General features: G+C 47.0%; 1 protein-coding gene across 3 annotated transcripts in view; it reads left to right on the plus strand.

Annotated features, from left to right (window-relative positions):
• The first annotated feature begins 5971 nt into the window (after positions 1–5971).
• Positions 5972–20335, plus strand: part of SPTAN1 (spectrin alpha, non-erythrocytic 1) — a 56337-nt gene continuing 41973 nt past the window's right edge. For all 3 annotated transcript variants that reach the window (XM_024762515.1, XM_024762516.1, XM_024762517.1), the window contains exons 1-14: positions 5972–6225; positions 7197–7322; positions 11423–11563; positions 11794–11940; positions 13314–13447; positions 13611–13755; positions 13833–13987; positions 14678–14813; positions 17048–17149; positions 18019–18156; positions 18665–18775; positions 19339–19416; positions 19528–19683; positions 19911–20115. In XM_024762515.1, the coding sequence (XP_024618283.1) occupies positions 5989–6225; positions 7197–7322; positions 11423–11563; positions 11794–11940; positions 13314–13447; positions 13611–13755; positions 13833–13987; positions 14678–14813; positions 17048–17149; positions 18019–18156; positions 18665–18775; positions 19339–19416; positions 19528–19683; positions 19911–20115 (2011 nt within the window). In that variant the 5' untranslated portion in view covers positions 5972–5988. The remainder of the gene's footprint in view (positions 6226–7196; positions 7323–11422; positions 11564–11793; positions 11941–13313; positions 13448–13610; positions 13756–13832; positions 13988–14677; positions 14814–17047; positions 17150–18018; positions 18157–18664; positions 18776–19338; positions 19417–19527; positions 19684–19910; positions 20116–20335) is intronic.

The raw sequence follows: 20335 nt of genomic DNA on the forward strand, positions 1-20335 counted from the left end.
GGTAAGGCTTTAAAAACTTCCTAAGTACATAGCAGGAACTGCCTCGGACAGCTGTCTGTTGGCAGTTGTCAAGAAGACAAAGATATTAATTAATGGCTGGCTTTTTTGTAGGAATCGTTTTCCATTGATAGTGTGTATAAGTTGGTGTTGGTTATGAGGAGTCATTCTCGTGCATGACTTTGGATTAAACCAGAACTTTCTAGCCAAGATTCATATCTTGGCTTTCTTCTCAGAGATCTAGCTGTATTGTCAGAATACTGACAAGTTCTTTTTATTTATTACAGTAGAGGACATAGTTGTAATTCCTGTTTTGTCCTCTGTGCTCAATTCACATTACTTGCTGAATGATGCAGCTAACATTTTGATTGCTGCATTGCAGCGGCATTTAAAAATAGCCAGTCTTCTCTAATAATTATTTGCCAAAATGTGACGTTTTTTCTTCAGTTCCCTTAAATGGGAAGCTGTCCTTAAACAGAGAGTACATTTAGCCCTTCGTCTCCCCTCCTTCGTTAGCCACAAACATAGACCTGATTGACAAAATCAGAGTTGAGATAAGCAGTCAGTTGATTGCTGTCCTGGAATTTGGCTCCTTTGCGGTTTTTAGGCAGTCAGTGGAATAGATAGATAGGCTGGTATGGTTGGAGATTTTTTTTTTATGGCACATTTCCCAAAGTCTTCCTTTCTAGCTCTCAGAAGGTGTTAATCCCGTTAAGGCTGGGGACAGCCCAGGGCATTCTTTGTGGAGTCCACCCTATCAGTCAGCTGCACATTTCTGGCCTGGGGTGGAGTTCCTGCTGTGTGCGGCAGCCTCAGGGAACACGGTGCCCACAGGCAGAGTCCGGAAAATTCCACTGACTCACAGAGTTTTGGGTGAGAGGTCGTAGCACCTTTGGATGGCAGTAGTTCTTTGGAGATAGGAGATTTTTTCCTGTGTTTAATGTAGTCTGTGGAAATGAGCCATTTAGAAGCAAAGAGAAACTGGAACTTGTATAGAGACAGCTCCCTATCAGGAGAAGGGGTGGGGAGGAACTGCCGTTACCCTGTCATCCTTGGCTCCTGTAATCACGCAAATGAAAACTCTGCCCACAGCAGTGGGAGAGCACTGCTGACTTTCAGATGCCCAGCTACCCGGAGACAGCCAGTTGTGACTTGGCCAAGCTCCCGCCTACTGGCGTCAGCTGATCTACTGCAGGAAAGAAAAGTCCATTATTGCCTGACCAAAGCACTTGGTATAGAATTGACTTGTTCTACTTCACTGGGGTGACAAAGAGGGCCTTTTAGGTTGGTTAATTTCAGCAGGGCCTCGCTGGACTGTCTCCCTGGATTGGTAGGGTCAGATCCGCAAGCGCAACCCAGGCCGAGGGGCTCGCTCAGGGGGAACCTTTTCAGTATTATTATGTTGGGAATTCTTTTTTCATCAGAAAGGGCTGCTTCCGAATGTGATCGTTTAGAGATTTCCGTGGCAGCTGAAGGAAATGCAGTGAATCCTGTCATCTGGGGCGGCAACGCCATAGACATTCTAAAGACTGAGGCATCTTGTAGAAAGGCACTTACGGTGGAGCTATTGTTACATGCATAACTAGCTATACATTCCTTGGAAATTTTATAAGCAAGCGAATTAGACACACAGTTTCCTACTGTTTCTCCACCTAACTGTTTCCGGAGAGATGAGAACAAAGGAAGTATATAAATTATTCTTAACACCAATTGTTTACTAACTTTAAGAAGACTCAATCTTAAAAAAATTAATTTTGATTTTTTTTTAATGATTCATATATGCTCCTTCCCCCTTTTTTTCCCCCCTCAAGTGGGGATGGAAAAGATAAGAGGTAGTAAAGGGAATTAATAAATAACTGAACAGCCTTTAATAAAGAGTGTGTCAGCTCCGATCATGTTAAGAATCACTGGTTCTAGCATGCTGGTCTGGGAACTGGAGCATCCTCGATCACCCTAGCTCTACAACTTGCTTATTAGATGATCTTTTGTCTCCTGACCACTTAATAATGAAGTGACAGCAGTTTCTCTATTACTAAGCTCAGAGTGTAATTGACTGTCTAAATGTGTGCTGAGTTCTGTGGTCTCAGAGAGTAAGATAAGGTCTCTTTTATAGTCCCTTAGGAACTCTAAATTCCCTAGAGAACTTACAAAAACGCAGGGAGAAGACAGTAATCACGTGGCAGAATGTGACGTGAAGTTGCTCTAAGGGGGGCCAGAGAGGGAGTGAGGGCTTCTGATTCAGGGCTGCAGACAGGACAGCGTAGTTGCTTTAGACTTGGAGGGCTTTGAATGGTATTAATGGTCGAGTTGGGAGTGGGGGGAGAAGAGCACATTTCGGCCAGAGGGAACTTTCTGGTTTGGGAAGTGGACCTGCCCCGGGCCTGTAACTTGGGCTTGATGAGGGAGTTTGATGTAAGGTATGCCTGGAGCAGGTCACGCAGGTGAACGAGTGAATTGTAAATGAATTGTAAATGTGGCCGGACCCGGTAGGGATTCTTGTCAAGATCCCAAAGAGGCTGATGTCCTAGGGCGGCAGCGTAAACCAGAATGGCCCTGTTCTTAACAGACGTTTCCTTTGTCAAGGTTACCCTCAGTTTTTGGGTTTAAGGACTCTCTTGAAGCCCATTTTAAGAACAGAAACTATTTTTTTCAGACACAGCTATCTATGGATGATACAAAACTGTGCCTTCCTGAACTCGATTTCCCCAAGGTCCCACCCTGCCAGCGTGAAAAGAGCGGTTACCCGGGTGCGGGCCACCCAAGCTCAGTAATTCAGGTCTGGTCATTAGGTTGACGCCCCGTGTTGTAGCTTCAGTCAGCACATTCCAGCTGTTCATTCAGCCACCAAATCTAGCTGTTACCTGGCCAGAATTCCAGTTTGACGATACAGAAATGAAACTGGGGTGGACCACTGAGCTCTCTCCACCCTTCACAGAGGAGCTCAGAGCTGCTTCTCCAGCACTCAAACACATATTTGTTAATGACATCTGTCTGTTAGAAATCGGGATACAATTGGGACTTCCCTGGTGGTCCAGTGGTTAAGACTACGCCTTCCAATGTGGGGCATCAGGGAGCTAAGATCTTGTGGCCAAAAACCAAAATGGAGAACAGAAGCAACATTGTAACAAATTCAATAAAGACTTTAAAAATGGCCCACATTGGGCTTCCCTGGTGGCGCAGTGGTTGAGAGTCCGCCTGCCGATGCAGGGGACATGGGTTCGTGCCCTGGACTGGGAAGATCCCACGTGCCGCGGAGCGGCTGGGCCCGTGAGCCATGCCGCTGAGCCTGTGCATCTGGAGCCTGGGCTCGGCAACGGGAGAGGCCACAACAGTGAGAGGCCCGCGTACCGCAAAAAAAAAAAAGGTCCACATCAAAAAAATCTTTAAAAAAAAAGAAAGAAAGAAATCGGGACACAACAACAAAGATTACATTGTTCAGTCTCCTTATACCGTGAGAAGTATGTGCAAGTGCTTTGTAAATCTGCAGAAAAATGTGATTAAATCAGAGAAGGAGGGAGGGAAGGAGCCTTGAGTACAGCTTGGTAAGGAGGCCAGATCCCTGCAGCTTCCTCGTTTCAGCTCCTATTGAGACATGAAATTACCCGGACAGAGGAGAGACAGAACATTCTGGGCAAAGGAAGCCTGAGCAACCGACTTGGAGTCTTTAGAGAGAATCATGTGTTTGGGAAGAGAGTATTTCTCTGTGCCAGGAGGGTACGGGGCATGGGTGAGACGTGTCAGTCAGGTGTGCTGGGCCAGATTGGAAGATTCAGCTAAGGAGGTAGATTCTTTCCTCTCTCAGAAGGGAGTGATGAAAGGTTTTAAAGCATGGGAATGACGTGACAAAGAATATGTTTCTTGTTATAGTCAACCAAATACATTGGACTTTGTGGGAGAAAACCAATAAAGATAAATGGTTAATATGTGGAGAGTAATTTGGAACGAATGGTGATAGGGCTAAAATCCCCTCACGTTCTCTCCCTAGGAATCTAGGTCTCTTCATAGAAAAGATAAGCCTCAGAGTTGGTTAGGTGCAGTCGATAACTTTTCTTGACACCTCTTAAAGCTGCTTTTCTCTCTGAAGAGCTGGAAACTTTGCCCCGAGCTTAGCAGTGTTGTTTATCTCACAGCTGGATGGGGGCAGGGAGTGGGGGGCACTCAGTGGCCTCCAGACCTAATCCTTAGCCAGGCTCTCCTTTCCCATCAGCTGGGCCAGGCGAACAGGGTAACGGGAAGAGCTGTCAAATATGTTTCCTGGGCAGCACAGTTTTTATATCTTGTATAAATTATGGAACAAGAGCTGGAGAGGCCATAAAGCTTATCTGGTGTGCTTTTTTACCAGGTCACAACAGACCCTTCTCTGTAGAATGTAATTTTAAAGTTAGAAAGGTCTTGGGACCATCTCATTTTCAACTGGTGTTTTCAGTCATTCTGGGAAATTGAGACACAGAGAGGGAAGGCAGCTCGTACAAGGTCACATGTTACTGACAAATTTACATGCTCTTTGTCATTAGTGTGTACCTATTTCCTTCTGTGGGTCCTTCCTTGGTTAGAGGATAAAATGGCTTATTCCTGAGAGAAGAGCAGGGAGCATATTCTGGGTTTGTCTCATAAATAGGTCAGATTTTCTTTTTGACATTCAAGGTTGATGAAACTGTCCAGATCTGAGAGTTTAAAGTTGGGGTAGATTGAGTGCTATGGGAAAGTACCACCTACTCAATTAGCCTGGGTTTGTTGTTAACTGGAGCAGGTAAGAGTCGGGTAGGATAAATCTTTCACCACACCTTTTTTCTTTTAATTCTGTGCATTCGGATGAAGCAAAGCCTGTGCATTGCCCAGCCTGAAGGAGATTGTAGGATTGACTTTTTGGGGTGACTGAAAAATCCACTACTTTAGGTAAATCCAATTGGATTTTGATGTTAAAGACTCAGTTACTGGGCTTCCCTCGTGGTGCAGTGGTTAGGAATCTGCCCACCAATGCAGGGGACACAGGTTCAAGCCCTGGTCCGGGAAGATCCCACATGCCGTGGAGCAACTAAGCCCGTGCGCCACAACTACTGAGCCTGCGCTCTAGAGCCTACGAGCCACAACTACTGAAGCTCACATGCCGCAACTACTGAAGCCTGTGCACCTAGAGCCCGTGCTCCACATCAAGAGAAGCTACAGCAGTGAGAAACCCTCACGCCGCAACGAAGAGTAGCCCCCACTCACCACAACTAGAGAAAGCCCACACGCAACAGTGAAAACCCAACGCAGCCCAAAAAAATAAATTAAAAAAAAAGACTCAAGTTACTTGATAATCATTCCCTTTTCTTCAGTGAATAACAGGCTGAGATCTAGAAAGGTAGAAAAGCTGAACTAAGAATAAATGTTTTCGGGCTTCCCTGGTGGCACAGTGGTTGAGAGTCCGCCGGCCGATGCAGGGGATGCGGGTTCGTGCCCCAGTCCGGGAAGATCCCACGTGCCGCGGAGCGGCTGGGCCCGTGAGCCATGGCTGCTGAGCCTGCGCGTCCGGAGCCTGTGCTCCGCAACGGGAGAGGCCACAACAGTGAGAGGCCCGCGTACCGCAAAAAAAAAAAAAAAAAAAAAAAGAGTAAATGTTTTCTAATCTCCACACCATGAAATGCACAGACCAGATGAAAGGACTGTTGAATGGATTTCTCAGTAATTCTTTGAGCTCCAAAGTTGGTGTTTCCTTTGAATTCTCAAGGCTCTGTAGAATTGACAGTGTAAACCATAGTTCTCCCCTTCACATTTCTCGCCTGGTCTCATTGCAGTGTTGGTGAGGCATCCTCTGAGGGGCCCACTTGGGCAGCCATTTTTTTTGAGGGAATGGGGCCTGGGCTTCACTCTTAGCTCCTGAGAAGGGACCACTTTCAATTCATTTGTCTGCTCGGGCTCTCATAATTCTTTATTTCCTTCCAAGAGGCTAATGCCATTAAGTCTATTTTGGTGTCATGTGCTTACTTCAGGACTTTGTCTTTTTAGAAAATGGACCCAAGCGGGGTCAAAGTGCTGGAGACAGCAGAGGACATCCAGGAGAGGAGGCAGCAGGTCCTGGACAGATACCACCGCTTCAAGGAGCTTTCGACGCTTAGGCGCCAGAAGCTTGAAGATTCGTACCGATTCCAGTTTTTCCAAAGAGATGCTGAGGAGCTGGAGAAATGGATTCAGGAGAAACTGCAGATTGCATCTGATGAGAACTATAAAGACCCAACCAACCTGCAGGTGTGTCTGAGGTGCCTCCCAAAACTCTAGAGCTCAAATGTCTTTGCCCCGAATTTATACAGAGCTAATTATGACCTTGAGAGATTGAATGTAGATCAGACATAAGGAAGGACTAACTCACTATTCTGAAAAGCCCTTAGTGGTTGTATTAGTGAGCATGAATGTGGAATCCTGCAGGTTTTAATTTATCTTTTGCGGATGCTTTAAGCCGATGGTTCTCAACCCGCTGCCTTACAGCCATTGGTGATCCTTCATCATTTTTCAGGGAGGGTCTGGTTTGATCTCTTGGAATATGTGTTTTTGAGAAAGGTATGCTAACAGTGTTGTTGCTGGTGAAAATTTGTATAGCTGTTTAAAAAAAAAAGCCTTTCTTCTTGTTGATTTTGGTGAAAGACTTTTTTTTAGCAAGTGAAACAGTGGTTGTACCCATGGTTTTTTACTATGCCACAGTCATCTGAGAAGAGAAAATGATGAATGCTGGTTTAGGTGCAGGCCCTGCCCAGCTCAGCATATGAGAAAGGGAGGTATTAAGAAATGGAATGGATCAAATCAATCAAAGAGTATGGTTTCTAAAGCAAGCTAAAAAAAGTCATATCATGAATGAATGTGAATGGATTCGTCAAAGATAAACACTACATGCTAAGCAGGCTCTCAGTATGGTTCTGTATTTCTAAAAGGGATTGGATGTCCATAAAGGCTCATTTCCTGATACACAAGAAAATTACGGTATTTTGTAGCATCTTTTGCTGTCTGCAAAGCTGTGGTCCTCAATGGCCAAGCTTTCAGAGGGCAAGTATGGATGCAGGCAGAGCATTTGAGTAATTGAACCGGTAGGGGGATGGTTGGGAGGCTGAGTGAGGCGTCCATAGAGAGAGGGAGTGGGATGCAGGAGGGGAGGAATAATAGGGAGCTGGGCGCAGAATGACGCATGCCGAGGAGCACGTATGGCTCATTTCATGGTCCACCGACAGGGCAAGCTGCAGAAGCATCAAGCCTTTGAAGCTGAGGTGCAGGCCAACTCGGGAGCCATTGTGAAGCTGGATGAAACTGGCAACCTCATGATCTCAGAAGGGCACTTTGCATCTGAAACCATCAGGGTGAGTAAGAGCCGTGCCTGGTGTGGATGGCCTTCCTCTCTGGTAGAGGAATGTGGATTCATGCTTACATGTAAATTTGGGTTCCTAAAAAGATAGACTTCCTAAAAAGATAGGAATTTGTGAAGTATCCTGATGGAGTTACCAACTCCTGCTTTTGTAATATGATGATTCAGTAGGTCTATAAACAAGCGTTTGTGCACTCAGTGAGGAAATTAATGTTCTTTTTGTAGAACAAATTAGGATGCAATTAGACTTTAAAGAAGACTGCATATATTAAACTTTTAACATTTTCAGATGGTAATTGGATGGGAGAGCATATTAGTGAAATTGGTGAATTTAGGGATTAGGACACAAAGATAAATAAGATTAATCACAGACACTATAAAGTTCTCTGTCGGAAAGCTTGCTTTCTGGATCTTGGTGCCTTGCCCCAGGAGGGATTTACTGAGGTCTGGTCAGCAAGCCTGTTAAAGGTCCAGCTGTGAGGAATGACGTGTGGTACCTGTTGGTCGGTGACCGTGGCGATGTAGCTTACTTTGAAGCAGGAGTCCTCAGACTTGGTCTGGCTTGTTTGGGTGCCATTTGTCGAGGCTGGGGCAATAATTGGTCTTTCTGTGTTTTGTTTCACATTTCCAATACCAAGGTATTAAGGGCAAACAAGCCTCTTAGGATGAAGTGCGCATGCGTAGTCTCTCATAGCTGGATGCTCTCATCTATCTTTGATTTCCTTCTTATCTGTCTTTGTGTTTTGTCCTTTGTCATCCAAAGTCTCGTTCCATTGAGGGACCAACCTTTTCAGTCCTTGACCTGTCGAGGCAGTCCCAAAGACTAAGATGAAAGCCACAGCTAGAAATGTCTCATCCTCTGCTGTTCCCTGAGATGTACAGGGGAACATCCACAGGGATTTCATTCCCTTAGGTTCTGGTCTAGTAAATACTTACTGTGTCTCTTTTGCTCTAATATACTCTGCAGTCTTATACTGAAGACTTGCAATTAGCCTTAAGCTTATTATTAATAATAAACTATTACTAGTAATGATTGTAAACAGGCAATAAACGTAAATTCTAAATGCTATATGCCAACTATTTAATTACTACATTCAACCCATGCAGGCAACATGATGCGTGTCTCTGCAATTAAATACAAAGACGTGGGACTTCCCTGGCGGTCCGGTGGTTAAGACTTTGTGCTTCCACTGCAGGGGGCATGGGTTTGATCCCTGGTTGGGGAACTAAGATCCTGCATGCTGCGTGGCGCGGCCAAGAAAGTACAAAGATGCATCTGCTCATTTCCCCACTCTTTTGTATATAGTCTTACTGTAAATGAAATCAGCCAGAGTGCCGATTTGCTGATTCAGCTGCTCTGTATTAGTTTAACCAGGTTACAGACGGGGAAATATGAGAAATAGATCAAGTGTTTGTCTTTAGTAATTAATGTGGGGGAGGGAGACCCAAAGCTCTCTTCATTCCCCTCTTCCCTGTTTAGAGATCTTATTAAAGCAACATTTGAGGGACTTACCTGGTGGCACAGTGGTTAAGAATCCACCTGCCAGTGCAGGGGACACGGGTTCTAAGCCCTGGTCCAGGAAGATCCCACATGCCACAGAGCAACTAAGCCCATGTGCCACAACTACTGAGCCTGCACTCTACAGCCCGTGAGCCACAACTACTGAGCCCATGTGCCACAACTGCTGAAGCCCACGTGCTCTAGGGCCTGTGCTTCGCAACGAGAAGCCACTGCAGTGAGAAGCCTGCACACCACAACGAACAGTAGCCCCCGCTCGCCGCAACTAGAGAAAGCCCGCGCGCAGCAACAAAGACCCAGCACAGCCAAAAATAAATAAATTTATCCAAAAAAAATTTTTGAAACTACTGTTAGCTACTATTTGTTGAGAAGCTGTTAATAGCTATTTAAGTGCGAACACTTTGCTAGGACTTTTACATACGTTCTCTCTAATCTTCACAAGAAGCTTGCAAGGTAGCCATAGTATAGAAGGGTAGAAGCTGAGGCTCAGAGAATTTTGAGCAACTTGCTCAGGTTCCCACAGCTAATAGGTGACAGAACCAGTGTTTCAATCTACTCCTTTCTTTAGTTACAGTTATTCACTTTATTTTCCCAGCCCGAGTTTCATTCCTATCAGCTTTCTTTTCCCCCAACTGCTTTCTCTGAAAGCTGCTGCTGCTTGCTCAGGCCCCTGTTGAGAACTTTGCCTGAGCCAGCCAGGATTCTCCTCCACCCTGCCCGCTGTCCACGCGTTCCCTAAGCGCACCTGCCTCCCTGCCCACTCACGCTCTCAGACACCAGCAAGCTTGTGAAACTGGCCTCTGTCAAAACTGCAGTATTGACAAGAGGAGACATACTGGGAGTGGGAAAGTTGTTCCAGTCCTGGAACAGTCCTGGCCCTGGCTCTTCCCTCGAGGGTATGGAAATGAGATTTGTGAGAGACTGACAGCTGACTTGTAGGTGAGGATTTTCTTGAGGCTTCTGTGGCCTCATTTTAATTTGAGCAAAGCGGGGACTTCCCTGGCAGTCCAGTGGTTAAGACTCCACACTTTCACTGCAGGGGGCGCAGGTTCGATCCCTGGTTGGGGAACCAAGATCCCATATGCAGCACGGTACAGCCAAAAAATTAAAAAAAAAAAAAAAAAAAGCAAAGTGTTCTCCTTTAATCCCTGCGTCCATGCCCCCAGGCCCCACGGCCGCCCCGTCTTGTTACTGACCTGGCCCAGTAACGCAGTAGCTTAGTTAGGCAGGCAGCATTAACATAGAGGAAGGTGGGTGGGCTGTGAAGACTGTTTGTGTCCTGGATAACCTGTCTGTCACCGGTTTAGACTTTCACACCGTACCGGACAGCGTGGCGCCCCATAGTGACCGCCACCCACATTGGCTCCCACATCCGAGTAGGTGGAGTATTGACTTGCTGTTGGTTGCCTTTTCCCCCTTGCCTGGGAATGCCTTTCACTTCCTTCTCAGTGGTGGAGTCCGGTTTGAACCATCAGCGATGGAAGTGATTGTAGTGGTGGAAGTGAATTGTGTGAGCCTTTATTTTCCTCCCAGTGCTTTCTCCTTTCAAATGAACCACCAGTACTTGCTCCTAAGAGAATCCACCCACGTTGACTATCCCGTGGCTTTCAGCTTCTCAGTTTGCGGGGAGTGGCATCTCAACGATGGGTGGATCCCAGGTTTCTCTCCTGGTAGTGTTTGTGTTTGTGTCACTTGTTTCTGTCTGTGTTATACAGAAACTCCCAGTATCTTGGGTGGGCATAATCAACACCTAGAGATTGGGTTAGAATGCCCGACTGCATCACCTAAGCTTGAATTGATGATAATCCCTCTAGTTCCTGACAAGTCCTTACTAGGACTGTGCCATGAGAACCCAAAATGCTGGGAAGTGACTGTTTGGGCCTGTGGCTGCCACCTGGGCGCAGCTTGACGTAAACCTCACTTGGGATGTACTGTATGTACCACAAGCTGCATCTTTTCACGAAGCACCAAAACAGCTTCTGCCAGGGATCCTCTTTGATAGCTGATTGTGTTTCAGGACCCCATCTTTTTACTTTTATACTAAGGTTTTCCTCTTTACTTGTGCCTCATAGTTATTTCTTTACACGTATGATGCCTATGGGACATCTTGTTTTCTCCCCTCTACCTCCGTGAACTCAGAACACACACTGAAGTGATTCCTGCTGCGGTTGCATGATCACACCTCATCTTTCCTTCCCCGGTAGTCTTATGACCTAGAAATCCCACTGTAATAATTTAACAGTTAATATAACTGAAAACATTACCTAAGTACTTACCAAATAATGTGCTATCTATAATAACTGATAGTTACAAAATAACTTGGCATAAACTAGAATACATCTTCCTGCGAAAGGTCAGTTATTTTGTACTTTAAGACCTACCAAACCACTGTGAAGTGTGTGCATTTTCCTCTTCTTGTTTAACTTTACAATTTCCCCTCAGTGTAGAGATCATCTGTCTTTTTAAAAAGACTTGTTCAGAGCTCTATGAGGTTTCTAACTTGTTGGAACTCTGTGGAGGAGCCAGATCCCACAGAAAAGGTTGTAATCTGTGGGGTTGGGCTCTTTAACCTCCAGACTCGTTTGATGGAGCTGCACCGCCAATGGGAATTACTTCTGGAGAAGATGCGGGAGAAAGGAATCAAGCTACTGCAGGCCCAGAAGCTGGTGCAGTTCTTACGAGAATGTGAGGACGTGATGGACTGGATCAACGACAAGGTACGTTTGAGAAGGAAGGTGTGCTGGGGAGGCCTTGAGGAAAGAAGGGGACGAGACCCCTCCATGTCTGCAGCTGAGAGCCGGCAGAGCGGCAGTACAGCACACAGAAAAAACTGCGTCTGCCGAAGCTGCCGCGGCCCCTACCGGGGCCCATTTTGTGATGGGGTTCTGGAAGCCATTGTTCCCAAGTGTTTTTTGGTGACTCTGGCTCTGTTGTGGTCCCTGAATAGGAGGCAATTGTGACCTCTGAGGAGCTGGGCCAGGACCTGGAGCATGTGGAGGTTTTACAGAAGAAATTTGAAGAGTTTCAAACAGACATGGCTGCCCACGAAGAAAGAGTTAATGAAGTGAACCAGTTTGCCGCCAAGCTCATTCAGGTAAATAGGGAAGTGCTGTGCTTCTCACAGCATCGTCACATTAACTTCCTTTACTTGAACATTAACGTAATGTACCGTCATTACATTAACTTTTCCAGAAGAGAAGTTTTGATTGGGTCCCTGATTTCTGAGTGAGCAGGTTTTGGTAAGCATGTCTAAGAGTTCTGTTTAGGTCTAAGTAAGGTGGCAATACTGATCACTCCTAAATTGGAAAATGCGTTCTAACTTGTGGCCGTGGGCAGGAAGGGCAGAGTTCCTTTGATCTGTTTCCTTCACCCACTTTCAGGTAGGGCTGAAGCTTTTATTGGGCTGCTGAAGCTGGGTGTCGGGGTTTCTCAGACTAGGGTGTGGTGGTGAAAGCTTCGTAGGGTTGGCAGACGTCCACCACTGCCTGATTGCTCTTCCCTTCCTTTTTGAGTCGGAGCTTCCCTGGGCTCCCGGGAGCCTGGGGAGCCCTGTGATGAATGGCTCTCCACCGGGAGCTCAGGAGCCATTAAGAGGGGAGTGGGGCAGCCCCTCCCAGTTGCATGCATGTGCGGTCCTATCACTGCCGCTTTATTCTCACCTGCTACCACAGGGCTCCGGAGACATCGAGTAGGATGAATTCGGGAGTTTCTGCTTTAGGGAAAACTTGATTTGGGGGGCGGCGTACACATTTTATGTATGTAGATCCTTCGGCACCGGTACTTGTTCCCTTTTGGATCCAGAGCCAGCATTCCTCAGATGTAATCTCACCCTTCCAAGTGGCGAGTGAGCTGTCCCCGGAATCCTGGGCCGTCCCAGGGTTGTGCTGAGGAGAGCAGGCAGGCCAAGCCCGAGATCTCACAGGTGGATCCCGCAACCCGGAAGTGCTTCACCTTATTACTTTACATGTTATTTTTATTTAAACAAGACAGAATGTGGTTAGTGGGGAAAACTACTTTGAAAGGAATATCTCCAGTCTGAAGTCAGGAACAGACCTGGAAAACCATGTGTCTGGGCAGGAATGCTTATTAATAGCCTTGTGACGTTTGAAACTGAACTTTGGAGCGGCTGGGGCGAGCGGTGGCGTTGACAAGGCCGCCACAGAGGTGCAGCTGAAGGGCCTTAACTAAGCAGGGGGTTTGGTGCTGATGCACAGAGAGAGACTCGCCCCACAGCTCCAGGACACAGAGAATGGCTCTCGCCTTTTTATAGAGCAAGAAATGGAAGCTCTTTTTTTTTTTTGGAAGCTCTTTTTGAATGAGCTTCCCTTCATTGCACACAAAAAGCCAGTGTTTCTTTAGAACATTAAGGTTTGCTGAGGCGGCCGCCTCAGGGAGCCAAGGCCAGGCGCGCAGTTGGTGGGGCCAGAGGTGCTGGTCTGAGCGCAGTCTCTGCCCTTCCTGGCTCAGGAGCAGCACCCCGAGGAGGAGCTCATCAAGACGAAGCAGGATGAGGTGAACGCAGCCTGGCAGCGGCTGAAGGGACTGGCCCTCCAGAGACAGGGGAAGCTGTTCGGGGCAGCCGAGGTTCAGCGGTTTAACAGGTACTGAGCTGAGGGGCTTGCGGGAAGGGGTCTCCCGTGGGGCGTGGTGAGGCCCAGGGCGAGGCTAGGAAGATGTGGGGCTGACTGGGTCTTGGCCCCGCGTGGCATCCCAGTCCCAGGTGGACGTCGTAACTGTGGATTAACAGGTGCCTCTGTGCTGTAGGGATGTGGACGAGACCATCAGCTGGATTAAGGAGAAGGAACAGTTAATGGCCTCTGATGATTTTGGCCGGGACCTGGCCAGCGTCCAGGCTCTGCTTCGGAAACACGAGGGTTTGGAGAGAGATCTCGCTGCGTTGGAGGACAAGGTGGGTTTTGAAGGCAGCTGACTCTATAAGTGAGTTAGCCCGGTCAGGAGAGCAACCCTGACAGAGTGTGTCTGCAGGTCAAAGCCCTGTGCGCCGAGGCCGACCGCCTGCAGCAGTCCCACCCTCTGAGCGCCACCCAGATCCAAGTGAAGCGAGAGGAGCTGATCACCAACTGGGAGCAGATCCGCACCCTGGCCGCAGAGAGACACGCACGTCTCAACGATTCCTACAGGTAGAAATGCTCCTCCAGGGCCCCGCAGCCCGTACCAGGGGGCGTTTTTTTTAGAGGCGATAGGAAGGCAGAGTTGACGGTCAGTTCTCTCTGCTGAGAAACCTTCTGTATCGCTTGACAGCTTTCCTCTAGTAAGAAAAGGCAGATGACTTTTTCTTACTGTATTTGTTATGTATTTTTATATTGTATATTAATATATTTCTGTGTTATATTTGGAGATTGGAAACTTTGTAGTGTTTGCATATACACACACAATATTTATAACTTTATACATATCTTTTTTCCGTCCCATATCACTGTGTTAGAACCAATAGAAATGGAAATAGTCTCTTTAGCAACGTGAGCATCGTGTGAAATACTCTGTTAAAATTGAGTAAATCAAGGATCGAAAGGGAGAGAATGCTTCTTACTAATAACTAAGGGTTGAACTGGGGAGTGACAAGGAAGTTGAAAATAAGGGACAAGCTTGGGGAATTATAGTGATGGACAGAACCTAAATTTTAAAGGCTTGATTTCAGCCTTCTTCTGCTTTCCTTTACAGTCTAGATTGAAAGAGTCCCATGTTTCCGAGGGCTAGAGTTTGTATGGTTCGTTAAGACATCCGAGGACATGAATTCAGAGCTCTAGGGCGGCATCTTCCATCTGGGGCCTCCCCTCGAGACCTCTCCTCACTGACCTTTCGTTTCCCAGGCTTCAGCGCTTCCTTGCCGACTTCAGAGACCTTACCAGCTGGGTCACTGAGATGAAAGCCCTCATCAATGCAGATGAACTTGCCAACGATGTGGCTGGGGCCGAAGCCCTGCTGGATAGGCATCAGGAGCACAAGGTAAGGTCTCCACGGTCTTCCAAAAGTAAGGCCATGAGCTTAACAGGGCATCACTGTAGCTCTGTCACCTATAGCCGGAAGTGGCTGAAACCTTGCTCATAGGTGGCTCTCGCCATAGCGATTGTGGCTGGTTCTGCCTTTGGAGACTTGCTTTACCTTCTTCTAATAGATGGTTATGGGAGTTACATGTCAGGAGAATAACTACGGTTCGTAAAAGCAAAGGGCCAAGCTCTGGCAAGGTGGAGGTGCTACTGTTTTGCACATGTGTCCTGTGCCACCTTAAGCAATGTCTTTGTTTAAATGCTGAATTTCATAGTTGGTTTGAGTGAATTTAAGTTTCATGATTTGCTATTTCCCCAGAGAGCGTCCATGGGAAACTAGTTTTATGAGATCTTAATAGGCTCTACCTTAAGAAGGAGGGGTTTCTATGGCTAAGAAATTCTGGAAAACACTGTTAAACAAGGTTTTTAAAATTATTATTACTATAGGTCTTCTGAGAGGTGCTAGATATAAAAAATTAATATACAACAGTCAGATATGCCCCCTCTGCACTAGCAGCAGTTAGAAGCGTAATTTTTAAAAATCCTACTTATAATTGCATCGGAAAATATAAGATACTTGGGAATAAATCTGACAAAAGTTGTGTAAGACATCTGTGGAGAAAGCTGTAAAGTTTCGATGGAAGGAAAGAAACACTGAATAAAGGGATGGGCAGGGATGGAATGATCTCTTATAAAGGTACAAATTCTCCCCAAGATTTATACATTCAGTGCAATTCCAGGCAAAGGCCTTTATTTCTGGAATGAGACAAGATGATTTTTTTTAAAATTTAATTAATTAATTAATTTATTTTTGGCTGTGTTGGGTCTTCGTTGCTGCGCACAGGCTTTTCTCTAGTTGCGGCAAACGGGGGCTACTCTTTGTTGCGGTGCGCGGGCTTCTCATTGCAGTGGCTTCTCTCATTGTGGAGCACAGGCTCTAGGCGCACGGGCTTCAGTAGTCGTGGCACGTGGGCTCAGTAGTTGTGGCTCACGGGCCCTAGAGCACAGGCTCAGTAGTTGTGGCACACGAGCTTAGTTGCTCCACGGCATGTGGGATCTTCCCGGACCAGGGATCAAGCCCATGTCCCCTGCATTGGCAGGCGGATTCTCAACCACTGCGCCACCGGGGAAGCCCGACAAGATGATTTTAAAATTAATTTGGAAGAAAAAAAAACCAAAAACAGCTGAGATAATTGTGAAGAACAGGGGAGGGACTCACCCTACCAGGTATTATAAAATCATAAACAGATCCATCTGGCAGGATTTCCCTGGTGGCACAGTGATTAAGAATCCGCCTGCCAATGCAGGGGACACTGGTTCGAGCCCTGATCCGGGAAGATCCCATATGCTGCACAGCAACTAAGCCCGTGCACCACAGCTACTGAGCCTGCGCTCTAGAGCCCACAAGCCACAACTACTGAGCCCGTGTGCCACAACTACTGAAGCCCACACACCTAGAGCCCATGCTCCCAACAAGAGAAGTCATCGCAATGAGAAGCCTGCACACCACAACGAAGAGTAGCCCCCGCTCGCCACAACCAGAGAAAAGCCCACGTGCAGCAACGAAGACCCAATGCAGCAAAAATAAAATAAAATATGTTTATTTAAAAAAAAAAGAATCCCCCTGCCAATGCAGGGGACACGGGTTCGAGCTCTGGTCCGGGAAGATCCCACATGCTGTGGAGCTACTAAGCCCGTGTGCCACAACTACTGAGCCTGCGCTCTAGAGCCCATGAGCCACAACTACTGAAGCCCGCGCGCCTAGAGCCCGTGCTCTGCAATAAGAAGAGCCACCGTAATGAGAAGACTGTGCATAGCAACGAAGACCCAACACAGCCAAAAATAAATTAATTTTTTTAAATGTTAAAAAAAAGAAATCCACCTGGCACAAGAAAGACCCGAAATAGACCAATGGAACAGAAGACAGAGAGCTCAGACCCTATAGATGTGTGGAAACTTGACAGTTTGACAGGTGGCACAAAAAGCCAGTAGGAAACAGACTTCTTAATAAATGATGCTCTCCTGTTCGATGACCTAGGCTGTTATTCGGAAACCTGGCCTTATCTTTGATTTTTTTCCTCATTCGAGATGTGATATTCCTGATTTGTAATGATTATGTGAAATTCAGTAACTTCCTCTTCTTTTACAAGATGCTGGGCATAAATTGTCCTTTCCCCCCCCCCACCCCGTTAGGGTGAAATTGATGCTCATGAAGATAGCTTTAAATCTGCCGACGAGTCTGGACAGGCCCTGCTTGCTGCCGGTCATTACGCCTCAGATGAAGTGAGGGAGAAGGTAAGAGAGGAGAAAGAGACTTTTACTAAGTCTCCGAAAACTATTATCCAGCCTTAAATATCCAGGCGTCGCATTCACCCTGGTGTGTGAGAAAACTTACACAAGAGATTCCGCCTGGAAGCAGCAGCTCCAGAGATTTAAAAAGATGTGTGGTGATTGATCAGGGAGAGAAAGTTCCATTTGTTTGGGATGCATGCAACACATTTCCTACTTAAAGGGGGCTTTGCAGGGAGCTGAGTCCTGCATTAGTAGTTGGAGCCAAGGGGAAACAAATTTGTATTATTTGTGTGTGTGTATAATTCCAGAGTTTCAAAGTATCTTTATGAAGATGCTTGAGGAACATTAGATAACGATATATATTTTTAATATTATAGAGACCAAGAAGAGACATTTCAAAGACAAACTTTATTGTCATTAACTTTAGAGCCTAAAAATTAAGCCTAGGGCATTCCTGGGTCTAGTCAGCATATTCTGGAGAGTACCCACTCAATTGACATCTCTCACCTAAGAGCCCCTACTCCATTTATGCCGCCTCACTTTTACATAGATGCCCTTTTTCTTCTACCTAGGGGTTTATTTGCCATTTTTGCCTAATATTATTTGTGATAATGTGGCAGTAAATAAATTCTAGATTCATTGGAGCAGGGTCACCCCTCTTAGGTTTAACATAAACTTTCAGCAAGCCGCTCAGGATCTGTGGTTTCTTGTGATTTGCCTGACACGTGCAAGGAAATGTTCTCCTTCCCTTATTTAAATCGGAACAGAGGCCTGAAGGTTGGCAGAGGGTTGGAAATGCCAGGGCAGCCTCTGTGTCTGCCCAGCGGCCGTGGGCACTGAGGTTCCCTCCACCTGCCCCCTCTCCCTCCCAGCTGACCATCCTCTCCGAGGAGCGGGCCGCGCTGCTGGAGCTGTGGGAGCTGCGGCGGCAGCAGTATGAGCAGTGCATGGACCTGCAGCTCTTCTACCGCGACACTGAGCAGGTGGACAACTGGATGAGCAAACAGGAGGTGATTGGGGATGGGAACTGGCTGCCTGCGCCGTCTGCTGCTCAGTTAGCGCATTCTGTGCGGGGATCACCACTCGTTCGGTTCTGCGTCAGGTGGAGGGGTTGCCAGCTTCTGTGGGCTCTGCCAGCACGGTCCTTGCTGCCGAGATTGAAAGGCCCTCAGAAAAGGCCCCAGTTTTTCAGGGGAGTGTGATGGCGTGAAGTGTTTTGTTAAAGAGATTTTGTTTCTTTAGAACATAGCATTATACGTAATTTAAATCTAATAGAAGCAACAGAAGCTATTGGAAAAAAGTTTCAGTGGAATGTGAAGTAAGGATTTCATGCTCTTGTTGGATTAGTTTTAAGGGAATCTGAAGAGGCTTCTGGCTTTCTGGGGGAGATTTGAAGGTGTAATAGCCATAGAACTTCTTTCCTTCTTTTTGTCCTTCTGCCAGAACAGCCTTTGCTTTCCAGCCTTAGGAGGTGAAAGGAATCAGACATTATCTCAACACTTTGTTTCCTCTTGTAAGGCGTTCCTGTTGAATGAAGACCTGGGAGATTCCTTGGATAGCGTGGAAGCGCTTCTCAAGAAGCACGAGGACTTCGAGAAATCCCTCAGTGCCCAGGAGGAGAAGATTACAGTAAGACCCCTCCTTGCTGTCAGTGCCTTCAAATGATCATGAGAGTCAGCAGAGGTCTCGTCTTGTTCCAAACGGTTCCTGAGCAGGTTCAGTGAAGGCTCCGGGTGCTTAAAGTCTCATGGTGATGATTGACCACCTTGTTGGAGACACAGCACGACTTCTAGAATGAAGTCATTTTCTTGATGTAAACCTCCAAGTTGAGATTACCTTCCTCTAAAAGTAATTAAGAATTAATGTAAGAGATATTTTCCCATTGAACACAGACCTTAGAAGTAGGAATTGAAAGGCTGTTGACCCATATCTGACTCCATCAGTTCCTGCTGTGACGTTAGCTGCAGCTAATGTGTCCAGTCCTGAGTGAAGCTAGCGTAACTCTGTGCCCTCTAAGAACATCAAGCAAAAACTCAGCGGTTGAGGGATAAAGGTTGTCATAGCAACCTCAGAATGAAAACCTTGACCTGTGTTCAGGTCTAGAGCATTCCGTGCCCTGTTCTGCACTTTCCTCTGGGGTCCAAGCGGTGGAAGAGTCGCTCACCAGTGAAGAACCTTATTCTTCTTCCTAGGCCTTAGACGAGTTTGCCACCAAGCTAATTCAGAACAACCACTATGCGATGGAAGATGTGGCTACTCGCCGAGATGCGGTAGGTGTGCAGCCTCTTTACACACCTCCTTTCTGTCCGTGGGTGGCCCTTCTGAGGCTGATCTGCGGGGGGGGTAAGAGCTGGAGATTCACAGCGAGCCTTGCCTTCCAGCTGTTGAGCCGCCGCAACGCCCTTCACGAGAGAGCCATGTATCGCCGGGCCCAGCTGGCTGATTCCTTCCACTTGCAGCAGTTTTTCCGTGACTCTGATGAGCTCAAGAGTTGGGTCAATGAGAAGATGAAAACCGCCACGGACGAAGCTTATAAAGTAATGTCCTGTTAGCATTGCCATGTAGCACTTGGTTAGTAAGCTAAACACAGCACTCACAGATAAATTGTAGCTAAACAAAGAAATCGGAAATTTCAAAATATACACTGTTTAATGTAAGCTGGTCGTTTTATAGGTCCCCCTATAAAGCTAAGTGTGAGGGTAATGCAGCATAACTTGATGTCCTTAGGTTCAAGATAGAACCCCCTTCTTCCTTTCCTTGGCAGGACCCATCCAACCTGCAAGGGAAAGTACAGAAACATCAGGCTTTTGAGGCTGAGCTCTCGGCAAACCAGAGCCGCATTGACGCCCTGGAGAAAGCCGGGCAAAAGCTGATTGACGTCAACCACTATGCCAAGGACGAGGTGGCAGCTCGAATGAATGAGGTCATCAGTTTGTGGAAGAAACTGCTGGAGGCCACAGAACTAAAAGGTGAGAGGAGGGCTTCCCTGGTGGCGCAATGGTTGAGAGTCCGCCTGCCGATGCAGGGGACACGGGTTCATGCCCCGGTCCGGGAAGATCCCACATGCCACGGAGCGGCTGGGCCTGTGAGCCATGGCCGCTAAGCCTGCACATCCGGAGCCTGTGCTCCGCAACGGGAGAGGCCACAACAGTGAGAGGCCCGCATAACCACAAAAAAAAAAAAAAAACG

This window comes from Neophocaena asiaeorientalis, unplaced genomic scaffold (assembly GCF_003031525.2).
Source record: "Neophocaena asiaeorientalis asiaeorientalis breed wild unplaced genomic scaffold, Neophocaena_asiaeorientalis_V1.1 scaffold78, whole genome shotgun sequence".
NCBI lineage: Eukaryota > Metazoa > Chordata > Mammalia > Artiodactyla > Phocoenidae > Neophocaena > Neophocaena asiaeorientalis.